Source organism: Melospiza melodia, chromosome 21 (assembly GCF_035770615.1).
Source record: "Melospiza melodia melodia isolate bMelMel2 chromosome 21, bMelMel2.pri, whole genome shotgun sequence".
In the NCBI taxonomy this organism is placed as follows: domain Eukaryota; kingdom Metazoa; phylum Chordata; class Aves; order Passeriformes; family Passerellidae; genus Melospiza; species Melospiza melodia.
Window position 1 is genome coordinate 11,340,828 of NC_086214.1, and position 18,081 is coordinate 11,358,908.

The 18,081-nt window shown below is 42.2% G+C and overlaps 1 protein-coding gene across 1 annotated transcript in view; it reads left to right on the forward strand.

Annotated features, from left to right (window-relative positions):
• ULK2 (unc-51 like autophagy activating kinase 2) overlaps positions 1-18,081 on the forward strand; it is a 37,055-nt gene that overhangs the window by 16,434 nt on the left and 2,540 nt on the right. Inside the window, exons 11-26 of the mRNA XM_063173901.1 lie at positions 1,674-1,724; positions 2,119-2,204; positions 2,810-2,981; positions 3,871-3,931; positions 4,157-4,249; positions 7,178-7,315; positions 8,694-8,839; positions 9,068-9,148; positions 11,865-12,151; positions 12,258-12,451; positions 13,075-13,184; positions 13,998-14,150; positions 14,781-14,989; positions 16,230-16,408; positions 17,265-17,383; positions 17,733-17,890. Coding sequence (XP_063029971.1) covers positions 1,674-1,724; positions 2,119-2,204; positions 2,810-2,981; positions 3,871-3,931; positions 4,157-4,249; positions 7,178-7,315; positions 8,694-8,839; positions 9,068-9,148; positions 11,865-12,151; positions 12,258-12,451; positions 13,075-13,184; positions 13,998-14,150; positions 14,781-14,989; positions 16,230-16,408; positions 17,265-17,383; positions 17,733-17,890 — 2,237 coding nt within the window. The remainder of the gene's footprint in view (positions 1-1,673; positions 1,725-2,118; positions 2,205-2,809; positions 2,982-3,870; positions 3,932-4,156; positions 4,250-7,177; positions 7,316-8,693; positions 8,840-9,067; positions 9,149-11,864; positions 12,152-12,257; positions 12,452-13,074; positions 13,185-13,997; positions 14,151-14,780; positions 14,990-16,229; positions 16,409-17,264; positions 17,384-17,732; positions 17,891-18,081) is intronic.

Below are 18,081 nucleotides of genomic sequence, written 5' to 3' on the forward strand. Positions count from 1 at the left end.
TTCTTTATTTCTGTTACTTTAACTGGTGTCTTATTTCTGTTACTTTAACTGGTGTTTTACCATCAGATTGGGAGCAAACATTTCTGATTTCCATGTACTGGAAGAACCCACTTTGGAAAAACATTATTGAACAGTATCTTGATTAATTCTTCTTAGCTGCATCTTGTATGTCATGATATTCATGCTGCTTATTTAAATTTTGTAGCACTGCTTGTTAATGCAATTTTATCATAGCTGCCAGGAAATGTTAATCTTAAAATTTTAGTTGAGATCCAGAAAAAGTTCACGATAATTGGGCAGAATGTCACAAATTATATTGGTCAGTATATAAATCTCTCCATGGAGGAGAAATAATACCTCACAAACATGGACTGTGAGTAATTGATTCCACTCTGCACTCTGGGTATGCTGATCCCTACAGTTTTTCAAACATGGGAAATTCACTGTATCACTTGTGGTGGTGGGAGAAAGCGTTTGTGCTTCGAAAGAAAAATAGAAAGCAGAGTGGCAGTGCTGAAAGTCATGTTTTCCTTGGCTGAGCCACTTAAAGGGCCTCAAAGGGGCTGCTCTGGAATGTGCTTAGCAAAGGGAGTGAAAGGGAGAGTTTCTAGCAGAGCCCTGTGGCCTGTTGTTAAAGTAAAAATAGCACTGGAAATGTTGTTGAGCTTCCAGCAATATGAAGTAGAACAGCAGGTGTTGGACCAAAGCTGGAGAGCACCTGATCCCTGTGTTCAAGTGAATAATTGCATTGTTCAGGCATTACAGCTGGATTCCTTCCCTTATCAGGTCATGGGGAAAGTGTTGCTGAAGGAAGGGACATACTCCAGGCCTCAGATTCTTTCTCTTTTTTTTTTTCCTTGTTATTTGCTTATGTCTGAGGCACAGCATTGTTTTTCCTCCAGTGTTAGGACATTAAAGTTCACCCAGCTCAGCAGCTGGCTCCCACTAACCCTCAAATTCCCTGAACCAGCTGAACACTGCTCCTTGCAGAGCAAAACTTTCCATGTAACTTAGTGGCCAACTGGTTATGCTCAATTAAAAGTGCCTCAGCATATCCATTTACAACAAAAGCAAAATATTTCTAATGGAACAACAGTGAGTTCACTGAGGAGATTTTTAAAGAAGTGGTGTCTAATTCTCCTTTATGCCATGAATTGTTGTGTTCTGCTGTTGGGAAGTGGAAAGGAGAATGGCTCTACTGTGATTTTCTTTTTTGCCACCTAAGGTGGAGCATTAATGGCTTCAAAAATAAATGTCAATCCTTGGGAAAGGCAGAGCTGAAAATACTTTCAGTGTCTGGTGTGAAAAATGCTCCTTGTTTTGAAGAGCAGACTAAAACTGAATTACCACCACAGAAAACATAATTTCCTCAGCAGTGTAGGGAGGTTTCTTGTGTACATGGCTTTAAGTGCAGTCACAAGATTTCTTCCAGTGATTCAGTCTGATTTGCCTTGCTGACTGATGTTTGAAGTTATTAAATTGATTCTTGTTTCCTTTCCAAACTCTATAGCAGCACATACCATAGACAGCTTTAATCTTTTATAAGCTCTTCACCCTCTGGCTTTGCAGTGTTGATTCTGGGAATGCAACCATTTATCACCATCTGCATTACAGTCTGTAAATTCTGTCATTTGTACATCTACTCACAATGCTGGTTGTTTCTTGTTCTACAGAAGCGTTTTTCAACCACCCTTTCCTGGATCACATTTCAACAGTGAAAAAATGTAAGTAGTTAGTTGGAATTTTGATTTTTATTTTTTTTTTCACTTATTTGTGTGAATGATGAATGTTGCAGGCTGGGAAGGGAGAAAGATCTGCCAAATATCACACTAAGTGTTTATGAGACATTTTCCTCAGCCTGCCTGTTGTTGTGCTCTGTTATGAGCCTGAGTGTTGAATCCTTTCTTGTATTATGCCAGAGTGAAATGTGATACTTATTTACTTGTTCTTTTGACGTTTGCACTGAACTGAAATACCCTCGTGTGATTGAGGATGTGCTGTTCTTATAAGCTGTGTAAGGGCTTATGAATGAGAAGCAGTGAGGGAATTTGTTTGAAATTCAGCCTTTTGAAGTCTTAGTCACTTTTTTTTTTCCCCCTCTGGGTTTTTCTCTTCTAGCTTGTCCTGTACCAGTGCCCACATACCCAGGCTCAGTCTCTGGCAGTTCCTGTGGTAGCTCTCCTTGTCGCTTTGCTTCTCCTCCAGTAAGTTCTGTGTTACACAACAATCTCCAGAAAATATCTTCTGTAATGTTTAGCCAAGAATTCATGAATTTTTAAAATCTTTTAATACTTGAACACTGTAAACTGTCATGTTTAGGAGCAAAGAGCAAGGAACACCCCTGTCTTTTCCTTAAATACCATTAACACTTTGGTGCTCTCTTGTTCCTTGTGTTGTATCTTGTGGGGGTTTTGTTGTTCTTTTTGCTTAAGGTAAAAAAAACTCCATACAAATATCAAATGCTAGAGCAGCAAATCCTTAGATATTTTAATATGGTTTGCAATGTAATGACTGTTACAGATTTACAGATAAATTTTGAATTGGCCCTTTTGGCTAAGGCCCCTTATTACAAACCAGTGACTTCAATTCTGTGTGACATTTGGAGCAGGTACATCTGTATCACCAGGAATAATTGAACAAACCCCAATTGTTTAAACTCACAGCCTGATCAGTACAGAACTGTCTAAACTGACACTACAGAGTTCTCCAGTATTTGAAATGTCATAGTTCAAAAGCATTTCTGCTTTGTGAATCACTGGATCTACAGTGGGTTTTTGTAACTTTTCTTTTTCCCACCACCCCCCTCCAGTCTCTGCCAGACATGCAGCACATTCAAGAAGAAAATTTGTCTTCCCCTCCACTGGGTCCTCCTAACTATCTTCAGGTCTCTAAAGACTCTGCCAGTACCAGTAGCAAGAACTCCTCTTGTGACACAGATGACTTTGTTCTTGTCCCACACAATATCTCTTCAGACCATTCATGTAAGAACTTTTCTTATTTTTACATCTCAACCCAATTTTCATTCATAACACACTTCTACCTCCTGTTGTTCTTTGGCTCTCTTTGCTCTAAATGTGTCAAAATTCAAATTAAAATTAATTTATGTAGTTTGATTCTCTTTGGAAGGAAACTCTTGGGTACTGTATTTCTATCTGGGACATTTTTATCTTCATTGAGAGCCAAATATGCCAAATAGGGGTGGGTTAAAGTCATGGAAAATAGTGGGGCTTGGCAGCAGAAGAGGAGATTCAGTTGTAAACAACTGCTGATAAAAGACCCAAAGATTCTCTTGGAGTTCTTTGTGGAAGCAGACACTTTGTTTCCTCCAGACTCGCTGAACATTTATAGCTCATGCTCTAAAGCTTTCAATAACAGATGTAGGTAAACATAAAACACTTCTAACACGAAAGGTAAAACATCAGCCTGGGCTTAAAGAAAGGAGAAATTTGGATGTGGCTCATTTATGACGTGGTCCCAACCTGAATTGCACAAAGTCAGCTGATTTCTGGATGATGCCACCAGCTGTGGTAAATATTTGACTAAATTACTGCCCTGAAGGGTTTCTGCCATCCACTGTTGTAAACATCCCAGTGCTGATACCTTGTACTCCTACCCAGTGGAGTTTATTTCAAAATTATGATATGGCAACAACCCACAAACAAACAGCAAAATAATTTTGTAAAGACGTCCCTTCCCCAGTTTATTTTTGTTGGGGGGTCACATTTGAGATATTTTCCTACACAAAACCTTTTGTGGGAAACTTTCATATATTCACAGAAATGTCTTTCTCTACAACAGCAATATGGAAGATGTAATTTTTTTTTTCTGATTCTGCTTGCTGATGTGGGTTTCCATGTGTTCCTCCTGCAGATGATATGCCTTTGGGAGCAGCTGGCAGGAGGGCTTCCAGTGAGTTCTTGATGTGTGGAGGGTAGGTGTGCTGAGCTTCTTCCAAAAGAAACCTCCTCTTCTAAAATTGGTGCTGCAGCTGCACAAGGGGGTTCTGGGCTTTTGGGTTGTCATAGCTCTGTGGACTTTCTGAAAGATAAACAAGAATTGAATTTGAGTATCTAAACAGCTTGAATTCAGGAAGTTTTGCTGCCGAGTTTCTCTGGTGTGAGAACCTGTCTTTTGACAGTGGTTTTTGTTTCCACAGGCAGTCACCATTAACTATTTCTGGAAGCTCAGGAACTGTACAGAAACCATCCACAGCCTCTTCTCGAAGTGCTGCCTCTGGTCCAGCCAACAGGTGTGTGATGTGGCCTTAGATTCTCTGCTGTTTTATGGGTTTGGCTGTATTTACTTCTTTTTTTAATTGTGAAACTGGACTAAAATAGAAGCAAGACTTCTTTTCTCCAGGCTCTCTACCCTTCATGGCTTCTCTGGTGCCCCCCCCAAGAGATTTCCTCAAGGAAATCTTAAAATTCTTTGTTTAAATTTTGAGCTGTTTAAAAGCAGAAATTTAGGGACATAACTGCCTTGTCTTTTTTGTTGTTGGGAAGCACAGCACAACCTTCATGGAGTGAGTCAAGATGTTGAATGCAGATACATTTTACAGAGTGGTTGTGAGGGAAGAGGAACTTTGAAAGCCCAGATTGCAGTGGGTTTGTGTCTCGTGGCTGGCTTGGTTTGTCTGGTCACTGGGTGTGGCTGTGTGCAAGTGATTATTGTGAATTTCATGGTTGTGTCTCACAAGATGCCAAAGTCACATGAAGGAGCTAAACATGTATTGCAGGTTTTCCATCAGCAGGACTGGTAATTAGTCCCCTTTCTTCCTCATGGCTGTAGGCTTCAGTTTCTGCTGCCTTAAAATAGAACTGATTTTCATCAGTGGGGCCTGAAATCTTTCCTGTGTTACTTTGGAAAATATAAAGCTTAATTATGGTGTTTAACTACTCATGGAATATCTAAGCAGAATTTGTTCAAGTGATGAATTTCATGATGTTTTCAGTACAAACAGAAAGAGGATGAGTGGCTAACTGGGGAATACAGCTATTATGTTGGGTGCATTTTTGGCTTGTGCCAGTGCTAGAGGGCTGCAAGTCAGCATTATTTGTTTAGAAATGCTTGTCACAAGAAAAGTTTGTTACTTTGTGCTGATCTTTGTGCAGTTGAGGAAATGTGCTGACAGGGGCTGTCAATACAGCTTTTAGCCTCATGTTTTATGTTTAAGGGCAGATAATGGGGATGCTTTGGCCTGTAGAGACCCAGCTGCAATGTAGTATAAATACACTGTTCTTTCCTTTTTAAAGTTGTGTCAGGCAGGGTTTTAGAGTTAGAAATGTTATGAAAATGTGCCAGTTGTGTTATCTGTACATTGCTAAGAACTAAATGTTCATGTGATTAGAAACAGGTGCTTACTGTTCACACTCTGTACTATAATAGTTTAATTACTGGCTGAGTTAATTCATTAACTGCATTTGGGGCTGCATGGGGCATGGTCTGAAGAAAGCAGAGTGTGTCTGATATTCTACGAGATTCTGGTTTTGGTTTGGGGTTTAGTTTTTTATTTCCTGGCAAATATTCTTTCATTGTTTGTAGGTTGTTTCACTTTGGGTTTTTTTTGGTTTTTTACAAAAGGTTATGCCCTGTGAAACAGTGAATCTTTCTGATTAACTGATGAAACTGAATTAATTTTGCCCATAGTTCTGCTGCTTTATGCTGTGTGTCTTCACAGTCAGTCTCCAGCCAGAATGGGCAGTTTTTAGGTCGAGTTGGTTCACTCTCCTGTGGTTCATTATCATTTTATCCTCTGCACCTCAGAGAATCAAGATTTGCATGCAGCTCTGCACACATCTGTGTTGCATTTTCCCTGACTGGTAACAAACCACATCAGACTGGCCAGAGCTGAGCTTTGGGCCTGGGCTGGGGAGCCCAGATGGGGCTGTGCCTCTGCACCCACTCACACAGCTCTGCTCCCTCCTGTCAGCTCACAGCTCAGGAGCTGCCTGGATTTACCTGCAGGGCTGTGTGAAGGCATTTTCTGTGCTGAGTTCTTTAAAAGTTGAAGTGCCTTCATGGTCTCCTGAGTGTCAGTGCCACAGTTTAAATAACATCTGCTTCCCTCTCCTGGGGAGAGGCTCCCTGTGCTCCCTCAGTGTGCTGTGTAGTCGTGGCAGGCTGCCCACAGCCTTCCTGTGCTTTCCACATGGGAGTCCTTCTCCCTGCCTGGAAGTTTTCAGGCTTTCTGCTGACTCTGTGTCCACAGCCAACTTCCAAATTACTCTGTGGGATCCAGAAACTGGGTGGCAACAGCAGGACCAACTTAATTTCTTTTGCTAAGGAAGTTCTGTGCCTATTAGGAAGTAATATTTCATTCTAAGTGGTAGCAAAGAGAATAGGACAATTACAGTAAAAAACCCCAGATTTCTGTTCAGCTGGAGCCAGGCAGTGAGTCTTGTAAGTGCCTGTCTTCTAGAGAAATTCTTTTCACATTTCTTCTAGGAATTTGTAATCTTTCTTTAAAGACATGGTCAATAAAGGACCAGATAGCAAAATTATTATCTTCCACACAGCCCATTTGTTTGAAATTCTTTCAGTTGAATTCTGTTTTCCTTTAAAAGTGTTGGTTACTGATTACAACCCTGAGGAACCACCCTGAGGCAGGTCACTGACACTCCAGCTGAACTTGGGCAATCTGCACTTGCAATCTGTGGATTAATGTTCAGGTGTGTGGTTTGGCTCCCCCTGTCAGGGGTTGGATCTTACATTACATAACATGTTTTCCTGCTGCAAGTTCATGATGTCTCTGGGGATATCTCTGCCTGTGCTTTGGTGGCTTTTGTCCACATTCCAGCCCTGCTCTGAACTTCCTGTCCCTGGGTTTTCCTAGAACACTATTTTCAAGTGTGGTAAACACAGCAGGGCGGCTTGGCAGGGAGTCAGAGGGATCTGGAGGTCTCAGTGATGTGTGACCAAGGGCTAAATCCCAGCTCTGTGTGATCCCAGGCAGTGCAGAGAAGGCAGGGAGAGCTGAACAGTTCCTGATCCTCCTCCGTGCAGCGTTCGAGCCGCGTTAGGACCAGCAGAGACCTCAGCAGGGAGCACAGAAGAAATTCATTTCCCTGTTTCCTAGATTTCCTCCAAATCCCTAGAGAACAATTCTGACAGAGTGAGACCTGCCTACCTGTATTCATCTCCTGTTTCCACCTCCTGTCTCCACACCTTCCAACTCCAGGCACTGTCAGCCTTCCGTGTCCCCCCGCAGCGAGACGGCGCCGATCCCGGTTCCCACCCAGCTGCGCAACTACCAGCGCATAGAGCAGAACCTCTCCTCCACTGCCAGCCCCGTGTCCAACCCCCACGGCTCACCCAGGTGAGGATGGGCTTTTCAGCTCCTTTCTCTTGGCTCTGGTTGGTGTTTGTACCCTGGCAGATGTCCCTGCTTTCTTGCTAAAGAGACGTTTCAATGATAACAAGTAAAAGCCCTTCACAGTCTCAAGATTGTTGGATGGGCGCTTGAAATATTTCATGAAAACAAATTGAGCTTGTTCTTTCACTCATAATGCAGCCCAAGAAGGTAAAAAGATGAAGTCTTGCTTTTTTTGCTGCTCTTTGTGTATTGCATGGCATTACATCATGAACTGAAATGTCAGTAATAAGTTCTGGTTTGTTTTCACACATGTAGTGATGAGATGAATGCTTTGTTCTGTAGAATATCAAGGAAACAATTTTTGGCATGCCTGTTAACCAGCTTGTCTCATTACAGAGCTCTAGTGAGCCAGGCTTTTTCTCTGCCTTGTGCTCTACAAGATCAGGCTGGTGAAGGTCAAAGACTCATAAATAGACTACTCAGAACTCTGGAGATCTTTACAAAAACAAAACCCAGGGTTTCTTGCACATTTTTTCCAGGATCCCTGATTTGATTATAGCTGCTACATGCAGGGAAATGACTTTCCTTTAAATAATCTGTTTTCAGTTATCTGTATTCCAGACACAATATGAAAATTTTGTCAGAATCTTTGCTGTTTAAAAAATGGGGATTTAAGCAATACTTGTATTGTAAAAGCAGGGCACCCCTGACAAAGGGGAGAAAATTATGCATCTGACTCTATAGATATCAGATATCATTAATTACTTTATTATACTATATTATTCTGTATTATACTATATTACACTGAATCTGCACAAGAACTCAACTGCCTAGAATCTTGTGACTGTCAGCTGACAGTCCTGACACACACACATGGATTCAATTGGTTAATGAATCAAAACACTCACACCAGAATCCAATCAAGCAAATTCTTTCAGGTAAATAACCTTTCTCAATGCATTCTGCTTGTTCCAAAACACAGGAGCAGTAAATGAGAGAAGAATTGTTTTTTCTTTCTCTGAGGTTCAGAGAATGTGAATCCCAGAAAATCTTTGGGAAGTTGTGCCTTGCTTTTCTCTGTGAAGAGAAATGTGGCCACATACTTGGTTGGGAAATAAAAAAAATTGATGATAAGTTTTTTGAAGATTAGCGTCTACTAAGAGAAGTCTGTTTTAATGTTCTCCAGTTAACAGACTATTATGGCATTCAACATTTAAAAGTGTGGTAACAAAGGGAATTAAACCTTGATTAATTCAGTATGGAAAGCTTAACTTCTTAGCTGAAACAGCAGCATTTCCTTTAGGTGATCAGACTCCTCAGGGGGGTTCTGAAGCTTGTCTCAGGGAGAGCACAGTGTGTGTGAGCCCTGTTTTCCTTGCAGGGCCGGGGTGGTGAGGCGCTCCAACACCAGCCCCATGGGGTTCATGAAGATGGGCTCGTGCTCTCCTGTGCCTGCTGACCCTGCCCAGGCCGTGGGGCGCAGGCTGTCCACAGGATCTTCCAGACCATACTCTCCTTCACCACTAGGTAAGCACAGAAATGCTCAGCAATTAGTAAAGCTTCATCTGCAGTCACTCAGAACTCTGATTCTTGCTTGAAATTAATCTTAAACCACAACCTGCCCAGCCAGGTCATGTGTGCAGAAATAATTTCTGTTAAATGGCTCACAGAAGTAAACTAACTAGGTTGTGAATTGTTTTAGCTTTGTAAGTGAAGTAGAAAGTGTAAATCCACATTTTTGTTTTTTTTGCATAGTTGGAACCATACCTGAGCAGCTTGGGCACTGCTGTTGTGGACAACTCCAAGGACACGAATCAAGGAGTAGAAACTTCTCAGGTGAGTGACTTTGGACAGTGCAATCAGCATTATTTTGACAGAGCTTCTAGAGCATTTTGTGAAGAGGTAGGAGAGCCAACACACATTAGAATGGGTTAATAGGAGACATTGAGTTTTTGTGGAAAATGCCCATCTGTGGCCTGGTGACACCTTTGCCCATAACTAATTCCCTACACAGTAAGACAGCCACTGAAATTTCTTACTCTCAAGATGGAAAAACAACTCTGATGAAGCCTGTCCTTTACCAGGGCTGGTTTATAATGAATGGTAGTAACATGCTTTGAGAATCTGGTTTTGATAGACCAGCTCTGTCATGCCAGTTCTCAGAAAGGGAGGCAGAGCTGCCAGTGCACAGCGTGCAACACGTCTTCAGCATTCCCTTGGGAAATCGTTGGGATCTGATGTTACTGTTGCTAAGCAGTCAGCAAGCTTTGCAAGTCATAAATCATCATGGCATGCCAGCAGGGTAAAAAAAAAAAGAAGATCAAGAAGAAATAGGACTTGAAGATGTTCTGAGACTGTTAAAGATGGAATTGCACTGTAATGCCAGAAGGGTTTGGTATAAGAAAATGCAATTCAGCAACTTGTTCTGCTCTGTGCACATTTTGGGTGCATTTTCTTCTCTAGCTAAACTACCAGTTATACTTTTTATTTTGACTTTCTGTGATATGATAATGAAACTGCATTGTGAGTTTTTCTCCTATTTAAACACTTGTCCAAAACCATCTGGGCATGGTAGAGCCTTCACTTCTTTCAGTAGACATGTCTGGGAATGGTTTCATCCATATGGAATAACTTCTATGAGGTGTCTCAAAAATTGCCTTGATAATTGCTGTGCCATTGGCTGGCTCAACAAAAGGAATGAGTGAATCCTTAGATATGAAATGGTCTCTTAAAAAGTGAGAAGGGGTGTGGGTGAAGAGAATACAGAGCACTGTGTTTGCTTTTCTTGTTGCAACTTTACTTTGGATAGAGTTTTGTCAGGCTGTTGGTTTAGTGCCTTTTGCCAGTATCAAACTAACTTGCAACACACCACAGCAGTGTTTTTGTGGCTGGCAGGGGTTTTAATGTTTCATTCTTCATATGTTTTCTGCGTTCTTTTTTTTTTCCTTCTTAGTTTCACTTCTTAATTTGAAATGACTGCAGTGGTATTTTTGTTTGTACAATACCACAAATTGCAGCAAGTCTGTCTCTCAGCATTTTAATGGCTGTGGGAAGCAGTTTTTTGCTTTGGGTGAGGTGAGGTCATCTGAGCTGAGATTTTTCTAAGGACTGAAGATGTCTTTCGTAATGTAGCTCCTGAACTAATTGAGCTGTTCTTGCTGCCAGTGGCAGCAGAGGACACACTTTTAATTCAGGAGCCTTCCCTGGGGTGCCAACAACACTGGAACTGTAACCAGTGAGATTTCAGACTGATTCTAAAACTACAGGTGAAGACTTTCCAGTGCTGTGAGACAGACAAGCAGAGGGATTTCAGGCAAGCACATTCTTGGCTGGAAAATTAATGAGAAATAGACTTGATCCCTCTGCTAGAGCTGCAGGCAGGCAGACTGTTCTGAAACATGCTGCCTAATGGAGTGGAATGAAATCAAGATGAAGTAGCTCATATTCAAAATCCAGCTAGCAAAAACATGGACTTAAGAAGGCTGAAGGATGTGTTGTAACAGCTGGGCACTTTGCTGAGCAAACTGCAAGAAGTTTGGGGTGGTTTTTTTGAGCAGACATGAAATGAAGCCTCTCTCAGAAGATTCTCATGGCCAGCTTTAAAAAACCTCTAGTTGTATGGTTCAGTTTTTCCCTCTTTTTTTTTCCCTTAAAACATGAGTGAACCTCACTTCAGTGTCAGTTCTTGGAGGTTACAGGCAGGTATTTTCTCTGGGAAGCTGTGGCCATAATGCTAAAGTCTGATGTACTGTTTGTAACTTTGCACAGTTCCTGTCATGAGACATAAAAACATACACAAGGAACAGAACATTTCATCAAATTTCAGACCTAATTTTGAAAGAGGAGGGTCATCTTTAAGTAGGTGAGGTGTTGATAAATACAGTTATTTCCCCAGAACTCTGTTTAAATGATAACTTAGAGCTCTCCCATTTGCTTTAGGAGAAGCTGCACTCATACCTAAGTGTGAACTTCCTCTGTCAGCTTTTGAAACAAGATTCAGTCAGACAGACTAAAAAGTAAACAACTGCTCAAAGTCATGTCCCCAAACTGTTCCATCTGAATAATTTGGTTCTTTTTAGTTCCTGGTTTTCTTGCAGGAACATGAGCTGCCTTTGTCTGTAAATGAAGCCATTACACACAAAACAAGTCATTAACATGCAATGTCCCATTCACTCTCTTGTTTGTAAGAAAATCATTCCAGGCCTTGAGAACCTCTGTTCAGCTTGGGATTTCAGTGCTGGTTGTGCCATTCCTGCTGAATCCAACCACTTTTTTGTCTTGGTGCAGGTTGCCAGATGTTGTGCAGCTGCCAGGACAGCTGTCAGCCTGAAATTGTGCCCATTTGGCAGCTTGGAGGTCTCATCAGTGTGGTGTAGCAATAGTTCAAATAATCCAAGGGCCAAATCCATTCTCCTTGCTGTCTAGTGAGCTAATGATCAAACACCTCTCAATATTTGCAGTTTAATGTTGTTCTCTGAAATTTTGAGCTTTATCAATATATTTTGCAAGCACTGCAAGTAGAATTTTACCTCATTGTTTGTCATCTCCACAGGTTCTCCTGTGCCACCATCTCAGTCCCCACAGTCCCTTCTGATGGGAGCCAGGTTGCAGAGTGCTCCTACTCTCACAGATATCTACCAGAACAAGCAGAAGCTCAGAAAGCAGCATTCAGACCCAGTTTGCCCATCCTATGCTGGCTATGGGTACAGTCATTCTCCACAGCCAAGCAGGCCAGGCAGCCTGGGGACATCCCCCACCAAGCACATGGGATCCTCTCCCAGGAGCTCAGACTGGCTCTTCAAAACCCCCCTGCCCACCATCATCGGCTCTCCCACCAAGGTTTGTTACCTTTCCAATCCTCAGTCACACACTGCCTGAAAACAATAACATTTCAGGCTTCTAACTTTGATTCTTTTGTGTGTTTTCTTGCTCTTGATTCCTAAAGGCAACAGCTCCTTTTAAAATCCCTAAAACTCAAGCATCCTCCAACTTGCTGGCTCTGGCAAACCGCCAGGGCTTGGCTGAAACGCCGCTGCAGCCTAAAGATATCACTGAGCCAAGGGACTTCAGCCACTTCCACTCCAGCCAGGCAGCTGACAAACAGGCAGGAGAGCAGCACAGCAAAACCACCTTTGGCAGGTAGGCACTGCCAGGAACAGAGCATTCATCAAATTTCAGGCTGAATTTTGAAAGAGGAAAGGATATCTTGGAGTAAATGAGGTGTTTATACAAGATATTTCCCCCAAACTCTATGTTAAAATGATATTTTAGAGCTGTCCCATTTGCTTTAGGATAAACTTTGCATCCCTGAAGCAGCACAACTGCACACAGCAACTCTCAGAGGGTGAAAAAGCTGTGAGGGGATGCTGAGGTTTGGTGTGTGCAACAGAAACATTTTGTACTGGCTATAAATATAGCAGAGACTTCCTGGAGCACTTTGTGTTGCTGTCTAGTTCCCTTTTGTTTTGATTAGCTGAATCTGGAATTTCATTGCCTCTGTAAAGCCTGTAGAATTTTTGCTTGAAAATATCTATGGCAAAATTTGCAATATAAATTTTTCAAGAGGAAAAGGTCTCTTTATTTTTATGGTTTGCTCTATTTTAGAAGATCCACGAAAACAAGCAAGATTTCAATACTTTTTCTATTTTTGTTGAAAAATTCTCTGCAGTAAATACCAAGAATCTTAGTTATCCTTAGTTGCAAGTTGGATGATATTCCTGAATAACTTTTTTTTTTGGGAATTGATGTGTTTTCCTGTCCAGGTCTGTTAGTACTGGGAAGCTGTCAGATCAACAGGTAAAAACCACCCTTGGGGGCCAGTTATACCAAGGCAGCACAGACAGCCTCAACACAGAGAGGCCAATGGATACAGGTGAGGATCAGAGTGATAAATCCAAGCTCTTTCCCTGTGCCTGGGTTTTTATGGAATGCCAGCTGGATCACAGCTCTGCTTCCAGCTTGGAGGATTGGTTCTGACAATTTTTAGCCTCAGCACAGAAGGCTTTTTTTAATGTTTAAGGGGATCTGTTCCATTTCTTTAGCATAGCTTTAAAAATAACTGAGACAGGAAAATACTTATTTCTGTGCTAAACACAGAAATATCTGACTGCCTGTGCTGGCTGGAGGGGTTTGGGATTTTCTGGTTTGGTTTTATTTTTAATTTAGCATTTGTGGCTTTTCATTTTCCACCTTGATCTCATATGAAAGCAAATTTATGTAACTCTGGGTGTTTGGTTGGGTTTTTTTCTCCTCCTCCCTGAGTTTGTCCCTTGCCACCACCAGAAGTTCTCCCTTCTGAGCAGGTGGAAGGAGCTCTGCAGACAGGGCTGGTCTTTAGCCTCCAGACCTGGCACAATCTGCCTTTAGAATTTTTCTGCTTTATCTTTTACTGCAAAACTGACATCTTCAGGCTCTCAGGGAGTCTCTGTTGCTCTTTTCTGGGTGAGAGTAGAACATTGAGATATTGAAAGTAAAAATACACATTAAGCTGCACCTTGACTGTCTGTGTCTCACCAAGACTGTCCACTCAGCTTCTTTTATTTCCTGTGAGAACTTCTAACTTAGTCCAGGGCTTGGATCTGCATCAAAGCACATTGTGTTGCAGTGCTCCAATTTGCTGCATGTAATTACTTCTTGCTGTGATTATATGGAATAAGGACTGACTTGCTGAAATGTTCTCTCCCAGCTCCAGCAGGAGCCTATGGAATTGCAATGGCAACTCCATCCATGGCAAGTGGGGCGAGTTCTCGGGCTGTCATGTTCACTGTGGGGTCCCCTCCAAGCAGTGCCACCCCTCCCACCTGCACCCACATGGTCCTCAGAACCAGAACCACCTCAGGTAAGGCTTTCCTGGCATTTGTGTGGACATTTCTCAAAGGCAGCACTTGGGCTTGTACAATTCTGGGGCCTGATTGCTACCCTGGAAAAAGTAGAGATTAATACAGATGGTTTCTGCCTTTTTCCCCCAAAGAGGGTCAGAGGCACAGGTTTACAATCCAGCAGTGAGTAATCACCTGTGTACACAGCTTTACTCCCTCACTGGGAGTGTGATCTCCATGGCAAAGGTGGAGAGGAAAAGTCAGAATTCTGATTTTTGCATGCTGCCATGCTTTGTCCCAGAAGCAGCACACCAGGGGTGGGAGCTGCCTGCAGTTTGGTAAGAGCCAAATATCAAATATCAGCCAGCATCAAATATCTGTGCTGCCAAATATCAGAGAGCTCAGGGTGAAGGGTTCAGGTGGGCAGTGTGAGCCACAGCACAAGCTGCAGTCCTTGTCAGCCATGAGTCCCGAGCTTTAGGAGTTGTCACTGTTGTTATATTTCACCCTCTGCACTCCCTGCAGAGCCTGCAGGGAGCAGTGAGGAGAGACTCCATGGGGTCTCTGTGCTGGCTCCTCCTGTGTCCCTTGCTGTCACCCCCAGCCCCAGGGCTGGGTCAGACTGAATGTGTGTGTTATTTTTCTTGCAGTGGGATCAAACAGCTCTGGAGGGTCCCTGTGCTCCACCAGTGGCCGTGTGTACATGGGCTCTCCTCCTGGCATTTACATGGGCTCCTCTCCTCCGGGGGCTGAGGCAGCTCCCAGTCTGAAGTACATCCCCTATGGTACTTCCCCTCCCAGCCTAGAGGGATTTATCACTTTTGAAGCTCCTGAATTGCCTGAAGAAACTTTAATGGAGGTATAGAATCAATCATTTCATGTTTTCTAATGTGTGATGTTGCTGGTACAGATGTGGTAAATCAGGGTTGCTCCATGTGCTTTGTAGTTTCCTCTGTGCTGTTTCACTTGTTGGTTTTTATGTTTAGTATCTTGAAAATATTGCTGGATCAGTAGTTGCCAGTTTCTCTTAGGTAGTTATTGCTGGCATTTGATATGTTTGAATTGGTTACCAGAGGAACATGACTGATTTTGTCCCCCAGAGCCTCCCAGAGAGGCCTCTGTTCATGCCAGTGGCTGTGGGTGCTGACAGTAACAAACCCCTCTGGGCATTTCATTCCTGCCTCACAGTCAGGGAATGACTTCAATCCCACTTGTGGGAAGACTGTCCTATATTTTTTTAGGATGTGTGGGGGAGTGACACTTTAAAAACACAAATTGGGGTGGTCTTTCACCAGAATGCTATTCTTGGAGTGTACATTTCTCAAGGCAGATTGCTGTTCTGGTTTCTCATTCACATCTTGCTGGAAGATGTTTGGGTCCCTATTGAATATGTCATATAACATGAATGCTTACCAGTGCACTGTATTCTTCCCACAGATAAAATTTTAAATGTATTTAGACCTGTGTTATTAATTAAAATATTATAAACATTGCTAAGATATGTTTGATTTGTTTTGAAGGCTTCTTTTTGAGGAGGAGCTCTGCATGTGTACTGTGTGATTTACTGACAGAGCAGCACTGAGCTGCTCACTCCAATTGAAGTTTTTAGTTTGAAGTGTAAACTTTGGCCACCTTTTAACACAATTTAATTCCAGAACCAAGTGTAAATTAGAGTGAGGCAGATCAGTTCTTTTGTAGGTATTCAGTCTATTACATAATAAAAGCCAAATGTTCCTCCTGGCTCTTCACACAAGTGCCAAGCATACTTTTGTGTTGCTGATAATAAAATAAGTAGTGTGTCCAACTTGTGATTCCTTTAGTTCCTCAGGTTTCAACACAGAACTCCATGTACCAATTCCTTTGGCTTTGTTGAAAGACTCTTTAGGTATAAGCTACAATATCTTGAATTCATTAACAAAGAGAACAAGTTCAGATCTGTTGGGGCCCATTTGCTTCTGTCATCCCTAATGCTGCCTCTAGCACAATGTGATTCCTGCACAGAACTGACATAACAAGAAATCTTTAAGTGATTAACAAGAGTTTTAAACGTGGCTGATGGCTCAGAGTGGTTAAATTGCTGTCATCTTTCCCTCTGCCAGAGAGAGCACACAGACACCCTGCGTCACCTGAACATGATGCTGACATTTACTGAGTGTGTCCTGGATCTGACAGCAGTGAGAGGGGGCAACCCAGAGCTCTGCACTTCTGCTGTGTCACTGTACCAGATCCAGGAGAGCATTGTTGTGGATCAGATCAGCCAGCTCAGCAAGGAATGGGGGTAAGTTTGCAGTCAGAGAATTAGTCAAGATCCAACACTTCAAAATTTATTGAAACTCTGCCCTTGTTGCTGGGAGTGATTGCTTTCTTGTAGAGAATCTTTATAGGAATTATTTTTTATGAAGACAGATCAGAAAGAGCAAAGATAAAATATTTTTTTCTGTTCTGCCACTTTCCTGGGGAAAATGTTGAGCTCAGGCTTGAGGTCAGCAGTGCATTCCTTTCTGAGCAAGGAAAATTATGTACCAGCTTCATGCAGATCTGAGCCCTCATCCCTTCCTGTTGACTGAAGGCCTGAGGTGGAGTTTGGGAGGGGAGAAGAGGTGTCCAAATTCGGATTCACTGGAAAAAACAGTCAGCCCTAATACAAAATCAAAAGCAAGGAAAAATATGAGAAGTTTGAAGTGGTGGGAAAGGGCAGTTCTACTTCCTGCCTTCTTCCTGAAGTAATAAAAACCCAACAGAAAACCCCTGTCAAGTGTTTGCTTTTCACAACTGAGAATTCCAGGGGGATAGGAAATGAGAAGTACACCCTGTCCCTTGTGGTGAGACACTGACCTCGGGCAGAGAGTCCCCACAAATAAGTGCTCCTTTCTCAAAAGTCTGCATTTAAAGCAGTTTGTCTTTGCTGCTGCAGCTCCTAAATGAGCAGATGTCCCCTCACCCCATGACAGAGTGTTTGTGAAGGGAAGGGAGGGGTGGAGCTGCATTTTAAACATCTGTCTTCCTTTTCTGCTGTTGCTGGCTCCTGTGGCGTGTTGTGATTAAAAAGTGATGTCTGCCCTTGGCTTGAATGCATTCAAAAAAGATATTTTGATGCATAAATTACTTTTTTTTTTTTTCCCTTTTCTCCCTAGACAAGTGGAGCAGCTGGTGTTGTATATGAAAGCTGCCCAGTTACTGGCATCTTCTCTGCATCTTGCCAAAGCACAGGTCAAATCTGGCAAACTGAACCCATCCACTGCTGTTAAGCAAGGTAAATGCAACATCATCTAATTTGCTTTGCTTGTGAATTTTCTTTGCTGATGCATCACTCAGAGAGCTGAAGTTGCAACCTTTGTTTTGTTTTTCTTCTCTGCAGGAGAACTGTAGATATGTAGAATTGCACAACTCTCATAGTAAACAGCCAGAAACAGTTAGGAAATGGGTATTCATTAACTTGAAATGGAAATTATGTGATAGATATTCAAGTCATAGAAGTGGTGGAGTAAATAAACACTAAAACTACAAGTTTAAACAAGTTTAGTTTACAAAGCTGAACTTAGGCTGAGTTGTTTGAGTTTTGTTTGGGTTTTTTTTTTAATTTCTTCTTACCTTTCTCCCAGTTGTGAAAAGCCTCAATGAGAGATACAAATTCTGTATTGGAATGTGCAAAAAATTGACAGAAAAGTTGAATCGTTTCTTTTCGGACAAGCAAAGGTTCATTGATGAAATCAACAGTGTGACTGCAGAGAAACTCATCTACAACTGTGCTGTGGAAATGGTGAGTCCCTCCTCTTCCCTGAACTCAGGAATTGCTGCCTTCTCTCACAGATCTCTTCTACATAACCAGAAAATAGAATTGATCTTTTCAGTGACCACAAAGGAAAGTGAACTGCTTTAGTGATGAGAGGGAATTCTTGTGTCACACAAAAGATTCTGACAAATGTTGTGCTTAACCCTGATAATGGTGGT